Source organism: Topomyia yanbarensis, chromosome 1 (assembly GCF_030247195.1).
Source record: "Topomyia yanbarensis strain Yona2022 chromosome 1, ASM3024719v1, whole genome shotgun sequence".
Classification (NCBI taxonomy): domain Eukaryota; kingdom Metazoa; phylum Arthropoda; class Insecta; order Diptera; family Culicidae; genus Topomyia; species Topomyia yanbarensis.
Window position 1 is genome coordinate 13,504,437 of NC_080670.1, and position 26,560 is coordinate 13,530,996.

Sequence of the window (26,560 nt, forward strand, 5' to 3'; positions counted from 1 at the left end):
TCGCTTGTGAATGGGTCAAGCAGAATGCTCCGTCGCTGACGGAAGGTCAAAATCCGGGTTGACAGCGTCGGTAACGGAGCATTCTGTTTGACCTTTATATGGTTGTTCCCATTCTAACCCTAAGCTATTTACCTCTCCCAAACAGATCAACGGCATAAACGGGTCTCCTCCGGGAGCGATCAGTCAAACGGTCGAGTGTGACGATTGTACGGAATGTTCGGATTGTATGAATGTAAGTATTTTTGTTTTTTGAAAAACGACGTGTCAAACCTAACCTATACCTCCACCACCAGCTAACGACGCGAGGAAAACTGCGAGCCCTGTTAGTCAAGAACTTTCTGCGGATGTGGCGAAACGTCGGTGTGATGCTGTTCATCTTTGCACTGCCGGTCATGCAGGTGATTCTGTTCTGTCTGGCCATCGGTAGGGATCCCACCAATCTGAACATAGCGGTCGTCAACGGCGAAATGAACATGACCAGCAACGGCGAGTGTATGTTTGACGCGGGCTGTAGCTTTACCAACTTGAGCTGTCGATACTTGAACCATCTGAACACAACGATAGTGAAGAACTACTATCCGGATCTGGACTCGGCGATCGACGCGGTACGACAAGGTGACGCCTGGGGGGCACTCTACTTTACCGACAATTTTACCGATGCGTTAGTGGCACGAATTGCGCTAGGTAAGGCGAAGTTAATGCTGTATTTAGCAACTTGAATTAACCAACGGTGTCTGATTGTAGGTCGCGATGCGGACGATGAAACCCTGGACCAATCGGAAATTCGCGTATGGCTAGACATGTCCAATCAACAAATTGGAATAATGCTGAATCGGGACCTGCAGGTAGCGTACCGGGAGTTCGCTCAAGAGCTGCTACGGGTTTGCGACAACAATCCTAAGCTCGGGGACGTGCCGATTCAGTTCAAGCAACCGATTTACGGAACGAACGATCCTTCGTTTACGGACTTTGTCGCACCGGGTGTGATATTGACGTGAGTTCTTCTAAAGGATTTTCAAGCTGATCTGCTGGTTTAACTCCATTCTTTTAAAAAAACCCGTTTCAGAATCGTTTTCTTTTTGGCCGTCGCGTTGACCTCTTCGGTGCTGATTATCGAGCGAACGGAAGGAATGCTGGATAGATCTTGGGTGGCCGGCGTGACGCCCGGTGAGATTCTGTTCTCCCACGTGATCACGCAGTTTGTGGTGATGTGCGGACAGACGGCACTGGTTCTGATCTTCATGATCGTCGTTTTCGGGGTTACCAACAATGGCGAGATCATCTGGATCGTTCTGCTGACGATCCTACAGGGACTGTGCGGTATGTGCTTCGGATTTGTCATATCCGCCATTTGTGAGCTGGAGCGAAATGCAATCCAGCTCGCACTCGGATCGTTCTATCCGACGCTGCTTCTGTCCGGTGTGATTTGGCCTATCGAAGGCATGCCACTGGTGCTGCGATACGTATCGCTGTGTCTACCGCTGACGCTGGCCACATCGTCACTACGGTCCATACTGACCCGCGGTTGGAGTATAACGGACGAGGACGTGTATCTGGGCTTTGCTTCCACGATAGCCTGGATCTTCGTGTTTCTGCTGGTGACACTGGTCGTACTTAAGTTAAAACGAGGCTAAGACTCGTGCTGTAGGATTGTTTGTATTTACGTAGGAGATCATTAATTTATATGAGAGCGCATACCATCATCGACTTTGTGTACGTTTTTCATAGCTGAGAGTGTTTTCTTGTATGTTTGAAGTGGAGTAAAGATATTGATGGAGCCGTCCAGGGTCGGACTTTGGGGGTTTTACATTACAGCTCAACAGAAGGCTGGAGACCCCCGAAGTCACAGTTCGACCCCTTGAAAGCATGACGCTACTACCACTTTCCATAGAGTCATACACAAAACTTAACGCTCACTCACTTGACCATCACGTTAATAATAAAAAAAACTTTCCGAACACCCCTATTCCATCCTTCTATTAGCATTAAACAGGGCTTTTATTTAGCTGGGCACCCCTACGGAATGGTGACACCTTGTAGCACTCATTCCCCGCCTTTGTTTATTCAACTGAACTTAATTTGCTCAATTTTTAGTTATGTTTTTGTTTTCTAATAACAAATTAGTCCAAAAATATTTACGCACACAAACACAGACGCACGCTTAATCAACACACAGAAATAGTGGTATTCTAGGGATATGTTTCCCCTTTTAAAGCAGGAACAAAAAGCAAGATATTAATACTGGAAAAGGGTTCCCCTGCTCCGATCACCACGCCGCCAAACGAGCAATCAATAGTTTCCCGTGCAAAACAAGCAAACAAAACAATTATTGAACTGTGATTATAAATTTTTCTTTTTTTTATATACAAGTACGAATAATTTCTCTAAGTTTTTTTTGTGTACGCTAACATAAAAAAATAGACGAGAGAAACCCATTTTTTGTATAATTTTAACTAGGGAAGATGTATGTTGTAAAGCTAATTGCTAAAAAAAGAAAGGAAACCATAGACTTAATCGAAAACGTAACGTAATATAATGAGGAGGTTGTCATCGCTTCGATGTTTCGTATCCTCTCTGTCAGCCTTCATTGGGCCGTTGTTGTTGTCCCTCGAGTGAGGTTGCGATGAGTGGAGTACCATCCATCCGGGGTAAAAACTTAAACGCATATGTAATCTAGTTTTTATTTGTGAAGGGTTTAAGAAGGCAAAACGCAGCTATATTTCCACTATTCCTTCTCCTATCCTCTTGGATTTGTTTGATGCTTCCTCGTTTTTTTTCGTTTCTTTCACCCGCGGTGACCAGCCGCTCATTCAAACTTATCTAGATGAAATAGGGCCGTGACATGTAAGAACGGTCGTTGTAATATTTTGTAGACTAAACTTTTTGGGCAACCGGAAGATCAAAAAGAGACGCGAGCAGTTCAAGATAGAAGGAGAAAATTAAACGACAACTTGTAAGGAGGAACGTGAATAAAATATTTTTTGAATAAAAAAGCACACAGAAACCCGGTTAGATTTCCGATGACCCTCCCTTGGCTACGGCCCCCCTAATAACTAGCACACCGCATCTCCATACGTGGACTGATCGAGCACGGATCGGCTGGAACAGAAGAGATCAGCCACGACAACCCTGGTGGCGAAGGAAATTATCCGGATATCTCCCCGCGGCGAAATCTGCAGCGAGTTGGACAGAAAATCCGAACTCCGTACGCCCAGTGGATTGCTGAATCCACCGGGAGTCTGCAGCTCGCCGGTGATTGGGTTGTACGTATTGCAGCGTGCCCTCGCCAGAATACAGGACGTGGCGTTCGTGTAGAAAGCTATTCGTTGCACCTGCTGGTTAAGATCCCGGTTGTTAAGCGTCTGCAGGATACACTGATCGATCAGGTTGTTGGCGTTGATTCGGCGAACGCACTGCACGAACTCGCAGTAACCGGTGTAGCAGTTGGTTCCCACGATGGGGGCCGTCGTCGGCCGAAGTCCGGTTGCGATGGCCTGGAAAGAGGAATGTGATGTAGTTGCAAGAACAGCGAGTTTTTCGGGTCAACGATATCAACCCCGGTATCGGTTTAAGTTCGCTCGAAAACCGTTTTAGTCGTAATGGAAAAGTTCACCTACACATTAACAGACCAGTTAATCTTAAATGCCCCAACGTTTTTTGTGCATATAAAGTTCCAAAACTTTCCCTTTCGATGCTCAATACAATTCTTCTAAAATATTTACAATAGTGCAATGACATGGAGAAGGTAGTCGATGACAGTCTAAATTGGTAGGGCACTTAACCCCGTCTTCAAGGCTTTCAATAAAAAGGGCACGACATTTCCACGTGAAATGCTTCGTGCATGCATATTTGCGAATGGTGCTATTGACGCATATCGGACGTCACAACTCGCGATATTTCTTCTGTCATGGTCAATATGTTGATAACTTAAACAAGAAATAATGTCAATTATTCGGCATATTTGCCGCACAATCAACCCTTCTGATGATTTCAAAAAGGGTTGTATCATACTGTAGCAGAAATAAGTTTCATCTCATGAACGTCAGTGATTCAAATGCCCATCACAATATTTAGGGCGGCTCAGACATCAATTTGAGAGAAACCAAATTGATTTGCACGCGCTGCCAGAGAAGAGGTGTTAGATGTAACTCTCTGCTCTGGCGGTATTACGCATGCGTTCGTAAAGTGGCTCGTACCAAACGAGATCAAACTGTCATTATCTTATCATAAGTACATCGTCTTTGATCATTTAAACGTCTCGCTAGATATCGTGAATCTTGAAGCAATTTGGATGAGGTCGTAGATAAAACATACTCACTGCTAGTAGCAGCATACCTAAGAGGCTTATCCGTTTCGAGATATGCGTGCTTCTAGAGGAACATCTGGAATACCGAATTTGCTCGATTCAAAAAATTATGTGGAACAGCTTGGAATTAACTAGATACAAACTAGATACACGTAATGCTTAGCAACCGATATATGTGCTCATTGTTCAGACAAGTACAGATAAGAAAACTGGGTGTCTGCGGATGCCCTCAAGCTGGTCTGCTGTCATCACTTCTATGGAACCGTGTCGCCGATAGCTTGAGAGAACTAAATCGGCTTGGATCAACATAACTGGCATACGCGTGTCTTCTGCCTTGGTGGCAGAAGGAAGAAGTCATGACAATCCAATCAAAGTTAAACTATCTTCAAAGGATGGACTTGATGGCAATGACTGGTGCGTTTATGACAATACCTACTGCTGCTCTAGGGGCACTCTTCAGTATAAAACCACTGCGTTTTTGAAACAAGAAGCATTCTTGTACGTACCGTCTTTAGGTTACAGGCCTCTGAAACAGCAACCGAATAGATCGTGCAACTAGCCACACAAGACTGTGGCCGCCAATGGCTGCTTGATATTAATATATACTTGATCCCAGTGACCTTACAAGTTTCCTTTTAAAACTTTTAATTTAAAAATTTCTCCTCGCGATAAATGGCTGTTTGGCTGTATGGAGCGACAACTTGAAGAATATGTAGTTTCGTACACTGATAGTTCTTTATCCGAGAACCGAGTCGGCGCTGATGTCTACTGTCATGAAATGAGATTAGACCAATCTTATTCGCTTGGTAGATACCGTACCGTACTCCAAGCAGAAATCTTTGCTATTCTGTGCAGCATACGATCGGCAGAACATCTATGCAATATTTATTCCCAAAAGTGGGAAGATTTGATTAAACATATCAGCGCACTAAGGGCACAAAACCTAACTTAAATTAAGTTTGATTTTTTTTGTTTCAAATTCATCTCATCAGTAACTAGCACCAACTGGGTGTCACCGAACATCTAATCGGATGGTCTCTGGCGGTGAATCTACCCTACGCCCGCTGCTGAATTTCTCCCGATACAGATACCCGTGAGCTATTTGACTTCCAGCATTATCGCAATTTTCTTGAATAGTTTCAAACGCTAGATCCATCCTACACAACGAAACGACCACTAGGTTGCACTTATTCCAACCATAAGCTCTGGTCATTGATCCGTCAATCTCGGCTACATTTCCTCTGCAGCTTCGCACGCCTGTTCTATGAACATCTCTAAGCTGAGAAGCAGCAACTTGCTTCGCATTTCCTCCAAACTGAGGCAGTCGATGTAGATCCTTCTTTAGTGGTCCCTAAATAACGCGGTTTACTGATGGGTTCTCGAAGACCAGTCTGTACTCAAAAGTCGTTAAGCACTACGTTCACTTCACAGGACTTCCTTGATCATCCCTGCCAGGAAGTAGGAATGGCCATCTTTCGTCGCTCACGAAAACAGCGCAGAAAAATGATCGAGTAAGTCCTTCTTAACTTAAGCTAGGCTAAGTTCATACAAGGAATCTCGGCCGACGTACCGACCACCAAACTCTGGAGCTCTAAACGGCAAAAGAAGACGCATCTGTTTATGTCTTGAAATCACAGAGATCGCAACCATGGATCGACTGGAGATCGTTAACGAATTAGGGGTTACCTCTGCTTATCATCCGCTGACACCGCCCTACAACCATTCTACTCCAACCGCAAAGGAAATCTGGAATCTCACCTAACTACTTTCCCCTTCGCACTCAGGGCAGGACTGCAGTAAACTCCTCTCTGGTTTCGAGCAAAACTGCCCATTCGCATTAACCAACGCAGAAATAACCGGCCCAGATTGTATCGGCTACCCGCTCCTCCTTCAACCAAGTGTGGGACCGCGGCCTATTGCCGGAGAGTTGGAAAAGCACCCTGATTGTACCAATTCCACAAAATGCGAAGATACACGGACGCCAAGAGATAGATGTCTATCCTATCAGCCTGATATTATTGACCATAGAGCGAAGTCTGACGTCCTTCCTGGAGAGCAGTCTGCTGGACAATCAGCAATTCACATTCCGACAAGGTCTCGGAACTAGCATTCACCTCGGATCTCTCGATAACGTAGTCAGTCAGGCTTTCACAGAGAACCAACATGCAGACATTGCGATGTTAGATATTGCCAAGACATACAATAAAACTTGGCTGGAAAATGTGCTTCTCCAACTACTGAGAGGGGGGATCACCGGAAATCTTGGACACTTTCTTCAAATAATGGAATTTAGCAACCACAGTTTCAAAGTCTGCATTGGTAGTCATCAAACATGTTCCACGAAACTCTAATCCCTTAGGGATCAATAATTTGTTCTTAGACTTAAATGAACTCGCTGACCGACAAAAAAGTTTGCGAGGTTCGACAAAAACAGAAAATAATCAATTCAACGCAAGAAAAATATTTCTAAATTTTTAATATTCGTTCCGAAATAAAACTTGATCCGCTTTCCCTAATAAAAAAAATTATACACGAATTTTAATCCATATAGTCCAACGATTCAACTTATACTTTGGATGATTCTCTGAACAGGTCATTAGGCTCTTGGATCATAAGATGTTTATTAGGGTTCTAGCAGGCGGATTCAAAACAGTCGTTGTATCTAAGTTATGAATTCTAAACTCACCTTATAGTACATCGAAGAATGTGCACTCCCTTCAATTCCAGGAATCCCATGCACTTTAAAATACGCAAGAAAATTTCAATGCTCCAAAAATTGATATCTGCTTAGATCACAAATTTTACCTCACTTCTACCGTACAAAGTAACATTTATTATCACTTTGGGGCCACTTTCTAAATCTATCAAACGAACCTTTTACAAAACGAATTGCGTTTCACATGCAGTTCAACATCTTCCTCAATAAACGCATCCTATTTTCACCATTGATGAGCTCATCGCACTCACTGTGCGAAAAAAGCTCACTTGAATAAAACACACACTGATACGAATCGGCCATGTTGTACCGAAGGGCAAAGCACTCACGCCATCACAATTCTAAACCGAAATCATCGGGTTTAATTTTGGAGCAAACCACATTTTTCTTCTCAAATTGCTTCTATTCACTTTTTATACCTACAATGCGCGGCCTTTTTATCAGCACAACACGATGACACTTCCCTTGCCAAGCGCAAGCTTTAAATCAGAAGCCGAATGATGAACGGCTTGCTTCGATCGAACATGATTGGACACGATTTTTCCTTCTGCCGCAAGAGTGTGATCGTCTCACGGCAGATTGAATTTTAAACACATTAAACACAAGGCCGCTATGCCGGGACGTGAATTTTAAGGAAACCGTCGGAAAATCCATCACTACGCGATAGAAAAACTCTACTCTGGAAAAGCGGACCGCAACGAAACGACGCGCACCGAAAGCCCACCGACGATGAACTGGCTATCGTCTGGTAGCTGATGAACCGAATGAAAATGAACATCCCCGGAAAGCTTTCGTGCTGCATTCATTTGGTCGGTTGCGTGCAGGGGTGCCAGATGTAACATTTTGAATCGGCAAACCTTTCAATAGGTTGCAAAAGCCAAATGTATTTTTTTTACTCTGATAACGCAAATAATTCATTAATCTCTAAAATAATCAGAAAACCACTACGCAACTATAAGCTTTCGAGAAAATCGATTAACTGATCTCTATCAACTGATTACAACATTTTTGAAGCGAGTGTCAGCTAGAAATATTAGAAATGTTGAACAAAATGGACAAGCGAAATGAAATGCTTTTTTGGTTGGCGAACATATGTTTACTAGCTATTGGATTAGTGATATTTACCATATATCTTGTTCGATAATTCGAATCTTTTAATCAAGCATCTTTGATTGTCGGATAATCGAATATTTGCAAAAATCGAACATCACCTTTGAGAGGAAATTCCGAACAAACCGTTATTCATAGCTGTTGATAGCAAACAAAAGAGAAGATTTTTCCTTTTCGTTGACTATAGTGAAATGTGTTTTGAGGCTGATAACTCTAGAAATGCGTAATACATTTGCTTCAAATTTGAAAAAAAAAATGCATTTCGTTTTCATTTCTACACCAATGCAGTCCGTTTGTTTATGAGTCTGTTCAACAAACGGCTTACGCTGATCCGCTTTGTTCGAAGTTTAGCTGAATCTAGAAATAGTTTCTTGATGGGTTTCGACGTCTTACACGCAACTTAAAATACATTGTAAATTTCAATTTAATGAAAAAATGCATTTAAAATCGTTGATTTTTTAAAATGCATACCAAATAATTTCGAATGCTGGTCCCTGCCAGACTACACTGATAAAAATATAACAGTAACATCTATTAATTTTACACATAGATTTTTGCAATTAGCGGCTGCATATGCATACTATTTACTCGCACATAGATCTGATGAGAAAAATATCAATACATACTATTTTTGCATTGACATTTTATAACTTCGGCACATAAAACATGAGTCTATAGTGTCACGTACATATAATTTATGTGTAAACTTGTTGAATTCTACAGTTTGCACTTAAAATTTATATTTTGCGCTTGATGAATATACTCTTTTTGCGCATATAATTGCTAAGTGCGGGTAACAAATGGATTGTACAGTCAGATTATTTTGAGTGTACATATAATTTTCTAGTGTCTTCATATCTAATAAAAATTCTCGTGTTGTTAAAAAATTAACAAAAGTTGAATCATGTACCGTCATTGGGGACTATTTTACACCACGCGGGTTACTTTACGCCAAAATTAAGGAACGATATTTGAGCTTGTAGTTTAAATTTTTGCATTGCTTTTTTGGACAGAAGCAAAACATGGAACCTAAAAATGTTTCTTATAGAGAATACTGAAATACAAATCCATTGGTTGAGTACTATTTTGAAATAGTTTTATAATAGCACTGATTCAAATTGTTCACAATTTGTAGTATACTTAAAACTGTTATTCAAAAATAGTATGACAGCAAACAGAATCGAAAAATATCAAAAAAGTATTGTACAATAACAATAATAGGTAAACAATATTTAGATTGTTAAATCATCACATTGGAAACACGTTGTTGTAGACCAAGTTCTGCATTATACGACTGGTAAGTCACAGAATTGCGGACAACTTTAAGAGTAATACACCCATAATTTCCTTCATTTTAGTCAGACAAAACTTCTAAATAAGCTTCGAAACGTTACCAACAAAATTTGAGTAAGAACACGACCCTCAATCAGAAACAAATAAAAACCAACCCAAAACTTACCGCCAATCCGGAAGCGCACACCCCGTAGCTGCTATTGGTCAGATACAACGTCGCACATTGGCTGATCGCCAACAGTTGCGTTTGTCCGGAGGGTAGGACCCCAGCCCGAAAGAAACATCCGTAGCAGGCATCTCGTGTCGTTATCGATACGGTTTGGGTGCTATTGCAGAGCAAATTGAACAGCGACAGGAGCTTCTGATTCTGGCTGCTACAGATCGGTTGCTCATCGGACCACGGTTGGATGAGTTTGAATGCGCTGGTCAGCTGCTGCCGCTGGTCGACGACGACGGCGATGACAAGGAAGACGGCTGTGCGCAACACTATAGAACTGGAGACGGTAAAGGGTGAGCTCGATGTTGGTGACATGTTTGCGTTGTGACTACGTTTGAGGTTACTGTTTGACTGAAGCGATTCCGCGCGTAGTTCTGGTCAGAATGGAATAGAAATTTTCATTGCGACAAACTTTCTAGATAGTTTTTGCTGGTGTCAAATTAGCGCCTCTCATAACGAGCGACCGGGCGAGGTGCTCTGTGGAAATAGCGCTGTACGTGTGATTATGATGATAAATTGAGCTTTTTACGGTTCAGTGATTTCATTTTCACCTACCACTTTCTACGCGGATGGTTTCAGCCGTGTGGATAAAATGTGAAGTACAGGGTGCGTGCGGTACTTACGAAAAACAATTATGTCATGAAAAGTATGGTTATAATAATGAAATAAGCATTTTCGTATTTTTTGGGATATAATACTGTTAAATGATTTTATTAGAAAAAATGCCGCGATTTTATTCGCGCTATTAATAGTACGATTCAAATCGTACGATTTGAGACATGTGTTTTCAATCACTCAATCTAAGTCAAAATGGCATCAAATGCAATTGAAACACATGCTTTAAATAAAATGATTAAAGTCACACGATTAGATCGTGTGATTTCAATTGCACGATTTGTATCGTGCCATTTTGATTTTTTGGTTAAAATCACACGTCTCAAATCGTTTGATTTGAATCGCACTATTAGGGGTTTTCCTCATCAGTCAGCTTCAAAAAATCGGTTTATTTGCTTCAATCATTTTTTTTCAAATATATTAAAAACGTGTAATCTGAATATTGGTGAAACATAAGTAGAAAAATTAGTCTTATGCACGTGACTGAAGAACACTGCCATAAAGTTTGCTATTGAAACTCGACAAACAAATAAAAAAATTAATTACCAATGGATTCATAACTTCATGTCGGATAACGAGACGCGCAGATTTATTCCAGAAATGATTAAATAAATTCAAGTGCATTTAGAGTCGAGTCAGTCTTCTGGTACTTAAATGCAAAACTTCTATCCACCACTAGAAGTAGAAGTTGAGATGGACCACGCTTCATTGACAACCAAATCGATTTCCTTCTTGGAGAACTCAATACCCGAATTCACAGCAAGAGTGCAAAAATATTCAGCACCAAATATGCTATGAAAATTCTGTAGATTTCACAAGTGAATTCGTAGATATACAGGGAAATCCGTACGGTTGGCCACTCTGTAGGGCTAGTAATGTGTCGTCCGTTATCGCTTCTCAAAGTGAATTTTGATAGTTGGCTTTAACGGCCAAATCATAAGTTCGTCGAGGCAGTCTATCATCTGATCTCGCATAAAACAGAAGCAAAAAATCGCTACGCTATAGGCCCAAGTGAAGCAAACCAGCGCTTTGTTCTATATTCAGTGCAAAAACAGTATTATATGATTGCCCCCGGCTGCGCAGTGAAATGAGTCTCTCAAATGAAACAAAAGTGGCCGTGTACGGGATAACATAATTTTGATGGACTTTAATAAAAATTCTTGTTAGATTCACAGTTCAGGAGGCGAAACAGCTAGTTAAAGTTAAAATGGAGTTTAATCTCGCGGAAGTTACGTACATTTAGCTACACCACCAATTGCGTTTTGATTACGTTTAGAAGTTTATCACAGACAGAAAATTTCATTGCAAAGAAGAACATGGACAAGTTCGTTGATTTGGCACCGCGTGCCAAGAAAGATTATATCAAACAAATTCTGTCGCAATACGGAGAAGCGGAATCTATTACGAAGACACTTAGAGAAATTTTTTCACCCGTATTCCCAACGGCGGACGGATTTACAACAGTAACCCATAAGAACAAGAAACAAATGAGAACATCTGACCGTGAACAGCAAGAAAACAGTGACGAAATGGTTGTGAACGACAAAGCAGACTGAATAACACCCAAGCAGGCGGGATAAGGCAACTAATGCTTTACCGTCAAGTAAAAGGATCTCAACACGCAGCAGCAAACTGCGTTAATACAATCTGGCAGACAGACATTCTTAGCACTTTTTATTTTTACTTATTGCAAACACTTAAAAGATCCACGGCTCAGTTATGCTAACGCATTGAGCCGTGTCAAATAAACGTTTAGGAAAAAAAAAGTTCATCGAGAACTTAAATCGCACGATTTAAATCATACTACATAATCAAATCGTACAATTTTAATCGTACGAGTCAAAATGTACAATTTAAATCGTTCGATTTAATAGATCAACAGTAAAATAGAGCTTGTGGTAAGAGCAACTGTTTCTCGGTTTTAACAAGTACTTCGACAAAATTCGACAAACTTTCCAGGTAAAAATAAATAAATAAGGAAATAGTAATTGCACACGCAAACGAAAAACTACCTAAAATTGAGTTTTTTGACTCAATCTGGGGGTATCGTGGAGTAAGGTAAAATTAGGTAAACCGTGTTGAAGGTAGTTTGCATTTAACCACGGCAAAAACTACAACTCATTGATAGGTTTATTATACTCAAATTTAAGTTGAATTTATCTAATTTTGAGTATACCCCAAACAACAACGAAAGACCTCGAATGTGTCAAATCTCTCGTTTTGTTTTGGACAACACTAATAAGTACGAAAGCGACGCACAACTCAAAAGTAAGTAAAAAAACTTAATCTGCATGTTGTTTTATGTTTCCGTGTAGTGTACCCTATATGCCAAATTTTTAAGACTTTTTAATTAGAGAACGTGATTTAGGTGCAATATTTTTGGCATCATTGGATATTATATTTCACTTCCGGTTCACTCATGATTAAGATTTCGGAGTAACTGAATATTTCTTTGTCTGATTTTTCCATTTTATGAGCCTGTTTTTCAATTATTGAATCAAATTTAATTTAATTTTTTTAATCAAATTTATTACAGTTAATTTGTGTTGTCATTTGCTCATAACCCTTACTGCCTTTATACTTCCATATCAACATTTGAATAGGGCTAATAAGATTTGTAAACAAACTTTTGTTTTGCTGATTTCTCCTTATTTGTTATCATTTCAACATAGAAAACATTTGAAATTGATTCTACCAAGGATAAAGATGTTGATTCATGTGTATTTTTCATGAAATTCAACTCGGTAGCGGAATAATGAGCGAAATAAGTTTGTTTACAAAAGTCTCATTAGCCCTTTTGAAGAATTACTATTGACTTCGAACTTTTCAGTGTGCTTTCATGACGACCAGTCTACCCAAAATCAACCGTCGACAATCAAAACAAAACCTATCAGCTGATGAACGAAACGAAACGAAACCGCATCGAAAGCTTCGGAAAAGTTAAAAACAAATCACGCACACACGAGCACCGATGAATCGATTGCATCGGCCCCCACACACCATCGAAGCTTTGCCAGCGCTGTCAAAAAAGTGAAAATCTTGCGATTACTCATCCTGTTCCGACTGCTTTCGCTTGCTGGGGGCGGACGTTTCCTAACACAAGGAAAACACCTAAAAATAGTGCGTTTCTCCACGAAAGCAAACATTAAAACCACCGGTAAGGTTCAGTGCCCTCCTGAGAGGGCGACTGGCAGGAACCAGCAGCAACGATGGAGAAGCTATCCGTTTTCAGCAGCTTGCAAAAATCGATCGATACTCTGAAATCGACGGAATGTAGGTGAGTACCCTTTTTAAAATATTCGCTACTGGTGACCAAGTTCTACGGAAATTGTTTCGCATTTTCAGTCAAAAGGAAAAGATTGTTCACTTTGGTCACATCACCGAATCACTGCTGTCCATCAAAGCTGGACCGTCGAGCGCTAGCTTTCAGAAGAATCTGAGTGCTGCGCTCGGAACGTTGCTGATGTTCTGCGAGGAAACCGATTCCGGAGTTCGAATGAGTGCCGAAGAGAATCTGAATCGGATCGTTCGTTACTGCGAGGGAAATGGTGGTGGGTTGGTACGGGTTCAGATCGATTTGTACCACGAGTTGAAGCGAAATGGGAACGAGAAGTCACTGCGGATTTGTTTGGGGCTGTTTGGGCACTACTGTGGCACGATTAAGCAGCGGAAGGGGAAAAGTTACGCGCAAAATTTGCTGCCATGTATCTATGCTATTTCGAAGCGACGGGAGGCGCAGGTGTTGGAAAGTTTGGCCGGGTTTGTGGCGATTTTCGCCGAGAAATTGGAAAGTTTTATGACCGATGGGGAAGTGCTAAAGATGACGGAGGTTTTCGTAGAAGATTTGACGGCTGATTGTGCCACGAAGCGGCGCTGTGCCGCTCAGAATATTGACTCGTTTGTGGCGTGGTCCCGCAGTCCGGAGTTTTACGCCAACAATGCGTTCAATCGCTGCGTAGAGATACTGCTGAAGAATCAGGACCAGAGTGCGGTTCTCGGGGTGATGATTTGCTTCCGGGGCATTCTTCCGATTGTGTTGAAGAATTCGAGCGTGGACAAGTCGGTAGAAATTTTAGATTTGATTCTACACTTTCTGAAGGACGGAAGTCACAGCGTGATTAACGCTGCCTTGGAGGTTGTTAGCGTTATTCTGGGTAACCTTCAGATGGGGATGAAAAAAATTCTGCTCTCGAATGATTTAGACCACCGGAGGATGTTATTAAAGCGGAAAACGCTGAAAAATTCTATTTTTAAAATCAATCTCAGTGAGAGTCTGTTGAGTTCCAGGAAGTCTAGTACCGATGCCCGTATGGATTGTCTTAAACCCGATCGGAGACTGTCCCTGCTGCAGGTTAGCTCTACACCGACGAAATTCATTCCCGGAGATGATAAGAGTTTAGCGTCCGCTTCGGATCTAGAACTGGACTCTTTCCGCAGTATGGAGTTTGATCAGATGGCGGAATCCAGCGGGGAAAAAGAAGTTCCGCCCAAATCCGGTAGCGGCTGCGAAGCAGACAACCTGTCACTAAAGAGTCAAAAATCTACCGATTCGTTGGGTTCCTTTATCAATACATTCCTGACCGGCAGTTCCAATGCCGGCGAATCTGTGAGTAAATTTTTTCGCAAGTCTTTCGATTCTCCTGTTTCTGCGGCGAGTTTCAACCGGGGAGATCCGTCGACGGGGGATTTGCTTAGACGAGCCGAGGAAGACGATCTCTCGTTGGAGTCACTGGCCAGCAGTCAGATTTCGATGCAAAGTAGCGCCGTTGAGACGATTCGTAACGAGCTGGACATTACGCTGGAGGTGGATGATTCGGTGTCGGTTACCCTGGCGGAAGCGGCCGCGGACGTGGACGTGAGCGAAAGGGTGGAGATGGTCGTTGAGACACCAACGACGACGGCTTTGATTGCCGGGTGAGTTTTTTCGGTTTTCATTAATCTATCTAATTCACTATCTTTTCGTCAGAGCCATGGAGGATGCCGAGGACCCACCAGCATCGGTTTCGCGAGAACTCTTCATCGGATCTATTCACGATCAGAACCTGCTTGAGTACGTTGTTCGACTGATCGCGTCACGATTCCTACTCGGTGGGACGCCGCATTCTCTCGTTTCGGATTTTGCGGTTCGTGTTTCAGTTAAAACCATGGCACTTCAGATTGTGGCTCAGTGCGTCCAGCTTCGGCCAGAGCTGTTGCTGCTTTCACTTGAAAAGGACGAACCGAAGGATGAATTCGATGTGGTCGAAATTCTTAATCTGGAGGATGCCATCAACGAGATCGCCGGTCAGGCGATCATTGAAGTGGACGAGGGAGCACAAGCTACTGCTGTCGATAAAGAAACCGATGGGCTGCTGGAGATGAAAGAGGATCATTTTGGGGAGTGCACTAGTGCCACCTACTTTGAGTTCTTTTCGCCGATGAGTATCAGTTTGGATCAGGGGCTTACTTCGCTGAAAACGAAGCTGAAGCTGATGGAAGAGAATTTCTGTACGATGGCTAACGACAACCAGGCGAAGCTGAGCAAAGAACTGGACGCGATCCTTTCTCAGTCGGATTGTAGCGGGGAGGTGGGCAGGAAGAGTGAGCGCAAAAAAGAGCTGCTGGTCGTTCCCAGGGTAGTCACAAGTCGAGGAGATGTGGTGACGAGGGGACTGCAACTGGACGGCAGGGATGAAGATCAGCAAACGATTGCTGATGTGCTGCTATTTTACGACCATTCCGATCAAAGTCTTCGTGGTAATGTGCTATTGATTGTGGGAAACTTTTTGAACACGATTCTGGAGCGACACGGAAGTGTGGAAGCGTTTCTTGGGCACAATGAAAAGGTTGGTGTTGGCAGAAACATTCTTCGACAGGAAGCGATGCTGCAGGTTATTATGCGGGTAAGTTACAGCAACGTTTTCTAAATTAGTTATGGAATTTGAGTTTCGACTTCGTCTCATCAGAATTCGACAGTAACTTAGTGACAGGGCTAAGCTAGAGCCGGATTTACGCTAGCTTCAGAAACGAAAATACTATTTGTGTTTCTGAGTAAAACTTTTATGTGGGACATCAGCCAGGACTAGCTTTTTGGAGCTATCGTCAAATCGGAGCTAGCTTATTCCTGTCACTAAGTTATTGTCGGATTCTGTTGAGACCAAGTCGAAACGCTAGTTCTAAAACTAATAATTTTCTCCTCAGTGAAACAAAATTGAGCTTTCGCTAATTTTCTAACCATCGCAGGGTCTCTCGGATGAAATACACACCGTTGTCAACCAGGCACTGGTTGCTTTCGAGCAAACCTTAACCCTTTACTGTCGAAGTCAACCGTATAGAAGCCACGCCGTCGATGTTAAAGGCACCTCGGATTTTACCTTCAAGTCCTCATCTAAACAAAATCTTTTCACCGACGACTGCACACCGGTAGACCCCCAACTATTGATCAATCACTTTCGGTCGGTATTCTACAACAAGTACTGGCTGGTACAGTGCAAAGTCTGCGACGTAATTGTCAAGCTGGATTTCCGGACGCTTCGGAATACGCTGGGTAGTGAGTCAGCGAAACACTTTCAGAATGAATGTCTTAATCAGCTTATCCTGCTACTGCGAGACGGTGATCCTCGGGTACGAAGTCACGCCGGCGAAAGGTTGATAGGTTTCGTGGAGAACATCTACGAGAGTGAGGGAGGAAGTGGTTTCGTCGACGAGGATGGTATCATCAAGAACTTTGTTAAGGATTATGTTCTAGCTGGCTTTGCCGAACCGGTTGATTGTCGCAGACTGCGAACCCCTAGAGACGCAAAACTTTTCAGAACGAAGGTTGCACCCATTTTCTATGTTCTCAGTAATCAACTGTTGAATGTGAGCGATCGGAATCAGTTGGTGAGATTAGTGAAAGGTTTGTTTTAAACGAAACTCCTTCTTACTAACCTATCATTTCAGTTCGGAATCATAAATTTCATAAAGCTGTTCATCACCAGATTCAATCCGTTCGATTTGTTGGAGATCTGGAATGAATTCAACCTGCTAAATGTCCTGCTCAGTCTGATGAGTGAACACACGGGGACGGGTTTGGATCTAACGGCACAAACTGATCTTCTCGAGATCTGTTCAACGCTAATGATCGGTAAGTCATTCTCTAATCCATGGAGGAGCGGATCGGTAATTTCCGTTTTTTTTATTACAGTCACCATGTCGACAAGGGAAACCATCAGCGCGGCCGATAATGAGGTGATCGATAAGTTTATCTTTCACCTGTTGAAGCTGATGAATATCTATCAGCACTTGTTCGGTAATGTGAAACCGGTCGTGATATCCCGAGCTCAGAAGGGGGACTTGTTCATGAACGCTAGGGAGCTGCAGCTTGTGAACTGTTTCGGGTACTTTGGCGGAGATCATTTCTATCTGAAGCTGTACAGTTTGCTGAGGAATTCGTTCGAGAGTTGGAAGGTGAGTATATTGATTGAATGTGCTCGTCTGTGTATTTGTGATTCTCAAGGCCCGTACTGTCGCAACTTCGTTCCGTGTAGATAGGAATCTCACAGACCACCGTTTCTTCGCTTGGGTGTACTGGAAAAACGGATGACATCTGTGCTGAACTAAAGGCCGAGTTATCAAAAAATAACCAGCAAATTTCGCGGTTTCAAATCCCTGTACCTCCTGACCACCTCAGAAACGTTCTCGAGAGGAAGGCCCAGATTCGAACAATATTCTTGTTGGCGATCGAATAAGTTAGTCGATAGTAGCAACATTGTTATGGTTCCACCTCCTACGTCGTTGCTCCGTGTTGTATCTTTTCCACTTTCAACACAGCGTTTGCAAGAAGACTGTCGAAAAAATGCTCAAACTATTGCAACATGGAGATAAAGGTTATTCTGATTGTTAAGGGCATAGACTTCAAAACTTTGAACTTTATAATCTTCAAAGTATGAGCTTACCCAAGATGCCGTGATACAGCTCTTAACCTTGTCACATACCTGCAAGGCATACTGTTCAGCGAATTTGAGGATAGCCGCACCCAGAACGTTTGATGCCCGCCGACTGCTTTTCTGGTGCCTCGAGAAGAAGCATCTACTCCGTTTATGAGACCCGGCTCATCGACGACCCCGCCGAGGACTCTGCAACGAAAATTGTTTCGATCTTTGTTGAACCCTGATCCGTCCTCCAACAACATTGAAATTTACTACGGCGGACAGTCTTCACCTTGACCGAGACGTGACTCAATAACCGTACTCTGTCTCGCCAGATCCTTGGTGGTTAAACTTCGAGTACCACGAGTACAAAGTGTCGAGGAAGTATGTGAATATTACGTGTCTGTTGGTTTCTTCGATAGAACCAGGGCGACGGCTGCGGATTAGGCGGTGAAGACACTGTTCTCGCCAAACCCAATTTCGACTTCCGTGCCCTTCATGGATCCGTCCTTGCATAGGGACAAGGTTGTAGAGATCTGGGGAGATCTAGGTCTTCTCAAGGGGCTCTGTGGTGTTTGAACCCATGAAAATTAGCCCGGATGTCCAGCAAAACCGGTGGCAGGCGCGAAAACCACACGAGTGAACACACCGAAACTGTTGGCTGAGTATGATGTCGTGATATATACCCGAAACCTCGACGAACAAATCGAAAGCCAACAAGAGATGACCTAGACGCAGCGTAACGGTCAGTATCACAACCACAGAAGTGTTCCATGAGGCGTAACCATACTCGCAGGAGGCGTGCGGGTGGCGGTAGTTGTGAGCTGATTAATTCTTCGTAGATTTCTCTCGCTGTTTCTTTGGTTACTGATTCATCGTTCCCGGATGTGAGTATGGGCATCGCCAGCCTGAGGGATACCAGGACACTGGCACTAGACCAGCTTCGACGCAGGCGTTTTTTGCGGATGGACTACGTAGCAGCAGTTGCGTCCGGTAATTTCTATGCCATAGTAGATGCGGCTATGGATTGGTGCCTTGCTGAGGGTACTGCCACGTCCCGGTTGAATCGAATTTACTGGAGTATTCAACCCATTCTTGATTGTCCGAAAGTGGGGAAGAAATGTTGCCTTGCGGTCCATGGTCTTTCCGAGGATTTTCGGCTCTTTTCGGTAAGGGATCGGCGTGTTATTGATTTTAATTGGCTGCTCAGTTGCTGATCCATGTTGATTAAGAAGAGGGTAACCGCAAGGACGGATCCCTGGGCCTCCTCGGTGAAGAGGTCGGATTCGCTCCCTCCGATTCTAACCAGGTACCTCCGGTTTCGAAAGAAATGTTGGATGTAGAAGCCGAGGTTGTCGCGTATGCCCCAGGCTGTCATGTTGATGGATGTCTCCTTCCTACCACACTGTATTGTATGCCTTGTCATTATCCAGGTCAGTGACTTCGACGTGTAGACCTTCTTTGTCTGGCCTAGGATCTCCCAGAAATTCCGGGTAGGACCCAGTAATATGTTGTCTGCTGTCTAGCAGCTGATTCTGTTCGGGGATCATGGTGAGACGTTCGTTGCCCATTCACTCCAATGTTTTGCCAATACAACCGGATGACACTGATTTGGCCTAAAATTTGGGTGTGCGACTCCTTTCGTTATTTTTATGGACCGGCATTAACAGTGCCTTCTGTTAGGGATCTGGGATGAGCCCGTCCTCGTGCGACTGTAGCTACGAAGGAGTCCTTTCTTGCCTTGCTAGGTTTTTTAGTAGTGGACTTCGGTGGGTTCTGGACCAATGGTTGGTTCCCTTCTGATGTTGGGTCGAAAGAGGATACGGAGGTCGCGTAGATTTTTTTTCGACCTGGAAGTCCGATGGAAGCGATGTGGCTGCGGATAGGGTTGGGAAATGGCGTCCAAATTGGAAGGCGATTTCTGGAGTTTGCTTGTAGGAAAAACCCGTTGTTCCGCCGTACCCACCGAGTTCGTTGACTCTTCCCCAGATCTCTTCTATGGGTACGTCGGGATGAATTCCAGCCAGAAAACCGCTCCAACTTTCTGCTTTGGCTTCGTTGCTCGCTTTCCTCGCGGTGTTCCGGAATTGGCGGAATTTGTTTAACCAGATTGTCCAGAGTTCACTTTCCGTTGGTGTTTTTCGGAGTATTCGGAGGGCCCGTCGACGTTTTTTAATTGCGTTCGCAACCTCGGTGGACCACTACACTCCTGGATAAAGGGGGGGGGGGCGTTCGTTTGTTCGGGAGATGCTGGATTCGGCGAAGTCAGCGTATTATCTCCGCGACTTATCCGGTACGTAGTCCTCATGGGAGTCGAACGTCTGCATGAAGAATTCTTCGAACTGGTTCCAGTCGGCTTTTTGGAACAGCCACTGCCACCGCCGAGATGTTGCTAGGAAGGTTACCTATTACGTAGATCTGGGATTACGGACCAAAGGCAGTTGGCTGTGAGGGTGTTGGGGCATATTGAAATGTCGATTGCGGATAGTATCTGTTCTCTAGTGAAGGTAAGGGTTCTCATCGTTGGATATTATTGCTCCGTTGCTCTTTATTGTTTTCATAAGATCGTTTCCGCGGCAGACTGGTGTCGCCCATTATAAGGTATGGAGGCGGTACTTGGCGTATCAGTCGTTCAAATTTCTTACCCACCTCTCTGATCCCTTGCGATATGTTGACGGATATCAAGGTACAAGAGGTGAGCATTCGGATTCCTCGCGCAACTTCCAGCAATTCGGTGTCGAGTTGGATGCTTTCCTCGTGAATGATTGCTCGCACAGCCAGTCCGACCGTTTAGTTCTCAGACGCATCGGTTTCCAAGCCGAACGAAGATGTTAGTCTTATCCGGGGTGTGCGTTTCTTGAATGGCCAGAGTTGATGGGATTGTGGTGGGCTCTGAAAGGCTGGAGGTCGCCTAGGTTATGCCTTAGTTAATGTTCATTGCAGTGCCAGGGAACTGCGGTCGGTGCGAAGGACCGAAGGTGGGGGTGGCACTAGGTCATGGTAAGGAGGAATTGACGTGGGTATCATGTGGGCTGCGTATGCTGGGTTTTCCGATAGCGGTTATACCTGGTGTTGGTGTTGATAAGGTACACCGTCTTCCGGGCCGGGAGATCGTTTCTGTGTCGAATGCTAACTCTCCAACCGATTGAAGCAATGAGCTGACTCATTGTCTAGAATGCAGCTAGACGCACTGAGCCGCTCTCGGAATTTGGGTTAAAAAGCGATCTACCCGGACGTCAGCCGGGTCCCCTGCGCCAACAGCCACCAAAGGTTCGTCGGAGGAAGCCGGTACGTCCGCTGATGAGCTCGGTGCAGGGGAGGATGCTTTTTCCTTGACGATGCAGCTATCTGTTTCGGATTTCGTTGTTCTTCCTTTTTGAGGCGAAGCCCGGGTCGATCGAGCGGGCTACCTTTGCAATGACCGTAGTTGGTATGTCAAGGGGTCTTCCTGCAGGGGTCACATTTTTTTGTAGGATTTTGGAGATGAGTTTTTCTTAGTGTTGTTGGCGGAGCGGCGTATCTTGTTTTCAAGTGTACGCAAAGGTATTCTTGAGTTGTAGGTTGAGTATGAGGACTAACCCGGGAGATGCCGCTGAAGGTTCTTCGATGGGGAGTCCGGTACTTACTTCCGCGAACAGGGTCGGCGGAGAGGAGTTTTTTTTCCTGTGCGATTTGGTCTGAAGGCGACTGGGTGCCGAGGGTGTCAGGAGATTGAACTTAGCGGTCGTTGGGTTGAATTTTTATCAGCGAGGTGTTCCAGCTGTTGATCTCTGGGGTCTCCCGGTGGAGGTCGGACGGTAGAGCACGCCCGGTTTGGCAGTAAGTTGATTGGGTGGTGGTGCTGGTAATGAAGTTGGGTACCGGCGGATTGAGTGACTCGTCGTCTCCGCACCTGTTTCTTGGAGGGTTTGTATGTTAGGTGGGTTCTGGCGGGCGGTCGAGCTGTACTTCGTGGTTGCTTTTGGGTTAGGAAGGGGCGGTAGTTAAGTTGGTAGTTACCATGGTCCCACACCAACGAGCTTCTTCGGAGCGGGCCAGGCTTGTTGGTTGCAGTTGTTTACTGCAGTTTTGTGGCATTGTTTGTTAGGTTGATTTAGTCAGAAATGTCGATTGCTGAGTCTTGGTTGTGTAGAGGGCCCATGGGTTTGGTGATGATTCTTCTTTCCAGTAGGAAGGTCGGTTTTTTAGGTTGCTTGTTTGCGGTATAGGTTTGTCTTGTTTTGCGGTGTTTTGGCGATGCGTGATTCCGGTTGATATCGTCTACTGGGGGACTCTGTTGCGGATGTCGGTGATCGGCGAACTGGAGAGTTGCCTTTTTAGACCTACGAATGCAAGGCGTAATGCAAATACCTTGTTCCTGAGGTCCACGTTAAGTATCTTTTCCTTTAGGAGCTGCTCCTTCAGTGTTTTGATGACGGCGTCTTTATCTTCGCTTGGAGGTACGGCTTTGGATGACCTTTTCAGCATTTAGATTTCTCCGGAGTAGGCTTATTGTGCGGTCTCGGTCGTCGGAGATTGGATTTGGGCGATTATAGACAGTGTTGGCGTATGAAGCCGTTCCAAGTGCAGTGTTTTGTTTGGCCTGGATGCTAGCTTCGCGGAAATGAAAGAGGGCTATCCCTAACTACAAACTACTAAACTACACCCCACTTCCATTCCAGATCACCATCAACGCCGACGTCGGTCAGAAGCTATTCGAGTTGCTCCGCACCACCATTGCCAGCCTGTGGCGGCTGCTGGAAGTGAAAAGCATCTCCACCATGACCAACGGCCACAAATTCGTCGAGGAGGTACTCCGCTATCTGATTGCCTTCCTGCCGTACGAACCGGAACGGTGTATCCACTGTACCAAGTACCTATTTCGCTTTCTATTCTCCAACAATTTCATCAACCGCAGTAAAGAGCTAGCGTACTTCTGTACTGCCGGTGAAAATCTCTCGCTATCGGATCAGAACGGATGCGAACGTTTTCTCGATTGCTACCACGAGTTCTGCAGCTACAAACGAACCGACTCGATCGCCGACCTGGCAAATCAGATCAAACTGTTCGAGCAGGTCGTGTTCGCCTGTTTGAAGATTTTCTCCAGAGCAACGATTCGGGTACAAACGGCTATCCTGGAACTGCTCTGTCAATTGCTGGCGTGCGGCATGAACTACCAGCTGTTGGATTCGGGTAACGTTTTCGTAGAGTACGTGTTCAAACACGTTGAACTGCTGGAGACGGGTACGATCCGTGACTCTGAGCAGCTGATTTGTAAAATTGTAAAGTTTTTGTTCCTGCTGTCGTATTCGAAGGAACGATCGAAGATCGTCAACATTCCTAAGATCATCAATATCTGTGATAATTTGCTGGCCAATGGGTTGATTCGGGGCGTAGGCATAGCATCGCTGCAAGCATTGGCCCATGATATATTCTTTTTAAGCCGGCTCCCACTGGAGGATCAACAGAGCGAAGTGCTGCTGGCGGAGGTTGCAACTCAGAAGGAGGTGGTACTGAATATGATGATCAAGTTCCCGGAGGTGGTTGAAAGTTATGGCTTCGTACCGATGGTACTAATGGTTGGACGGCATTCGCAGCCGGGTAAGTATGAGGCTGAGATATTGAACGCCCTGGTTGGGGTTCTGCAGGAGGGCAAGTTGCTGATGCGGGATGATCGGGAAAGGATGATCGTAGGGCGGTCTCTGGAGGCACTGGGGAAAAGTGCGGTGTTGGAGAGTAAGGCGCTGCAGAGCTTTCTGAAGATATTGTTTGAAGTAGGTAAGAACAAGGAGTTGGCGATCGATCAGAAGATGCTTTACTGGCAGTTGATTCTGGAGAAAGTGATATTGTATGCGGAGGAGAGTTTCCTACTGAACCATGTGAGGCTGTTTCTGAGCAAAGAGCAATCTTATGATGCGGATATTTCTGAGAATGCAGTTTTCGGGAGATTGGTGGTGGATATTTTAACGAGATCGTTGGAGAGTTATGAAGACCTTATCAGTGATAACTTCTCGAGAAGCTGTCTGCTTCGCATCATCCGTACCGTGAGTGAATTTCGAAGATACCCAGGCATAAGCAAGTACATATTGGACAATGTTAACGCGGATCAGCTTAGTTTGAAGCGAAATGATCCTCTGGTACGATCAGCTACTCTCGAATTTTTAGTTCGGATCGGTTTCGACACGAAACAATTGTTGGATGCCGTAGAATACCCAATCGACTCCATACTAAGTGAGGAAGTCGCAGCGGAACTGATTGGTGCTATGATCGAGCACAATTCTGCACAACCACCAGAAGAGGTTTTTCTCTTGATCGAACGTCACAGCAACACTCTCGTAGATCACTACGACACATATCTAATGAACTACATTTCCCATTCCGAGCATGCATGCGCGTTCGCATCGAAAATCGTTAATCAACTGAACAACCCCGGGCATTGCCTCAAACTTCTGAATCTGTTGGAAAAATCGCACCTCAACAGTTTGCCTTTGATTTTACAACATCTAACGAATCTGCTAACGAACACAAACATCGCAATCGCTCGTAAAACAGCCCTAGTCCTAGACTCCAAGTTGGATGCCCTTCTGAAGCAGCAACCTCTAACTAACGAGTTCCTCAAAACGGTTCTCACCGATCACCAGTTCCGACAGCTGTTCGACACAATGATCGTGGAACGCCGCAAAAAAATTCCCAAGCTGTTCAAATCGTTACTCTCACTGGTTCGGTTCTACAAACACGTCGATCCTCCTCACGATCTTGCCCCACGGATCGAATCCGACCAGTTACGACAGTTGGTAGTGGATGAAGCGTGGTTTATTGAACAGATCACCTACCACTGCACGGCAAAGTCCTACACGAAACCGAAAAACATCGCTCGGATGCTGCACGAACTAAACTCGGAGAGTAAGTTAATCAATCTACTTTCCGGGGGTAGTTTCAATCCGCGAATTCTGCGAGAGGTGATCGCAACCGCGTTCGAAACGATGATCCACTCCTTTCGCGTGGATTGTGTCCAGTTTAATCCTCATCTGAACTACCTGAAGATCCATCCGATGCTGAAGGTGGCCTTAATAGTTTTAATGAAAAAGCTGGACGAGTTGAATGCCGCTCCTGAAGACGCGGAAATGGACGAAAGCATGATCTTGCACTACGTGAAATCTGTCACCGTTTTTCTGGAAAATTTGAATCGATTGGAACACTTCGGGTTAATTTATGTCGAAGCCAGGTTCATCGATCGTTTCGTGAAAGACCATCTACTGAAGTCGAACTTTTTCGAGTCTTTGCTGATTTTTGCAAGGAACTGCGGGAAACTCATTCGATCGAAGATTAGAAGCGCTGGTTTAAGAAACACCACCACCCTGGAACTGTACGTGAAATGTATTGATCTGACACTGAGACAGAAGTACCTCTGGGCGGAGCTGAACCAGAACGACAAGTTCCGTGACGATCAGGATCTGTACGTTCGGGTAATTTTTGACGTTTTGAAGAACCACCTGCGGGACAGTTTGTTTATGGAACACTACAAGCTACCGGAGGTGTTCGTAGAACAAATTCGGCACAAGTACGATCAAGTCGAGGTCTATCTGCTGGTGATCGTGATGGCTGAGTTCGTGTCGGATTCACGCAGGAAATATTTTCCGCTGCTGGAAATGCTGAAATCGGTAGGGATTTCGGTGCTGAAAACCGATCGCTTCTACCCACTGGCGATGACACCCGGGGAGGTTCTTAACTGCTACAGCTTCGACGTGGATGTTGAGCCGCTACGATTGCCCTCGGTACCGATCGATTATCTGTACGAGTTAGATACGCTTGAGGTGTACTTGAAGAGGTAAGTTGTTGTTTTGTGTTCAATTTTTGAAAGATTCAAAGTATCTTTCGTTCCTTACAGGGTCAACGTTTTTGGCTACTCGTCCAAGCAGCAATTTGAGGAACTGTTCATGTCCCTGCTGGTGCTGATCAACAAGAATGGCGATCCGGATTTGATTAGTAAGTAAAATTTTACGAGATTCGTACGACGAGTGAGTTGCTCAAAGAACTTGTCTTCCTACCTCTGCTTTAGGTGATCAGGAACAGCACGAAATCAAAAGTATGTGCCTTCGAGCGGTCACCGAACTGCTGATCAGCTGCTACAAATATCCTCGAATAGGCTTTGCAGATGGCAAATATTATCACGAACCGCGGAATGTTACCGTCAAGTGTGATTCGGTTGGGTGAGTGTTGGTTGTGCTTTCCACATTTGCAAGATTCATAATAATAGTCGATTCCATCTCGTGTTAGGTTAAAGAAACTGCACAGTATCCAACTGTTGATCCCATCGAACAACATTTTCTATCAACCAAATCTGGAACGGAACCTGCGGATAGCGACCGTTGACGAGCGGTGTTCCGGCGGTGATAATTCCATCGGAACGGAATCTTTCGGCATGAATCAGTACT

The 26,560-nt window shown here is 44.4% G+C and overlaps 3 protein-coding genes across 3 annotated transcripts in view; 2 read left to right on the forward strand and 1 right to left on the reverse strand.

The window, feature by feature from the left end:
• Nucleotides 1-2,993, forward strand: part of LOC131676929 (ABC transporter G family member 23) — a 123,690-nt gene extending 120,697 nt beyond the window's left edge. The window contains exons 8-11 of the mRNA XM_058956332.1: nucleotides 146-232; nucleotides 294-684; nucleotides 745-994; nucleotides 1,067-2,993. Coding sequence (XP_058812315.1) covers nucleotides 146-232; nucleotides 294-684; nucleotides 745-994; nucleotides 1,067-1,634 — 1,296 coding nt within the window. The 3' untranslated portion in view covers nucleotides 1,635-2,993. The remainder of the gene's footprint in view (nucleotides 1-145; nucleotides 233-293; nucleotides 685-744; nucleotides 995-1,066) is intronic.
• Nucleotides 2,994-3,013: 20 nt separating this feature from the next.
• Nucleotides 3,014-10,011, reverse strand: LOC131676930 (uncharacterized). Its single transcript, XM_058956333.1, has 2 exons — nucleotides 9,592-10,011; nucleotides 3,014-3,494 (listed from the first exon to the last, which is right to left on the reverse strand). Exons 1-2 carry the CDS (start codon nucleotides 9,955-9,957, stop codon nucleotides 3,054-3,056), a joined length of 807 nt encoding a protein of 268 aa, XP_058812316.1. The 5' UTR covers nucleotides 9,958-10,011; the 3' UTR covers nucleotides 3,014-3,053.
• A 3,233-nt stretch (nucleotides 10,012-13,244) lies between these two features.
• The window catches only part of LOC131693634 (huntingtin), a 70,585-nt gene continuing 57,269 nt past the window's right edge, over nucleotides 13,245-26,560 (forward strand). The window contains exons 1-10 of the mRNA XM_058981608.1: nucleotides 13,245-13,534; nucleotides 13,603-15,171; nucleotides 15,224-16,139; nucleotides 16,480-17,118; nucleotides 17,179-17,362; nucleotides 17,423-17,685; nucleotides 22,808-25,953; nucleotides 26,014-26,111; nucleotides 26,185-26,335; nucleotides 26,403-26,555. Coding sequence (XP_058837591.1) covers nucleotides 13,467-13,534; nucleotides 13,603-15,171; nucleotides 15,224-16,139; nucleotides 16,480-17,118; nucleotides 17,179-17,362; nucleotides 17,423-17,685; nucleotides 22,808-25,953; nucleotides 26,014-26,111; nucleotides 26,185-26,335; nucleotides 26,403-26,555 — 7,187 coding nt within the window. The 5' untranslated portion in view covers nucleotides 13,245-13,466. The remainder of the gene's footprint in view (nucleotides 13,535-13,602; nucleotides 15,172-15,223; nucleotides 16,140-16,479; nucleotides 17,119-17,178; nucleotides 17,363-17,422; nucleotides 17,686-22,807; nucleotides 25,954-26,013; nucleotides 26,112-26,184; nucleotides 26,336-26,402; nucleotides 26,556-26,560) is intronic.

Excerpts from the sequence above, each read along its gene's own strand:
- LOC131676930 (XM_058956333.1), bottom strand. The coding sequence starts at position 9,957 with ATGTCACCAACATCGAGCTCACCCTTTACCGTCTCCAGTTCTATAGTG. Across the intron at positions 3,495-9,591 it reads TGTGCGCTTCCGGATTGGCG|GCCATCGCAACCGGACTTCG; the intron begins GTAAGTTTTGGG and ends TCCTCTTTCCAG.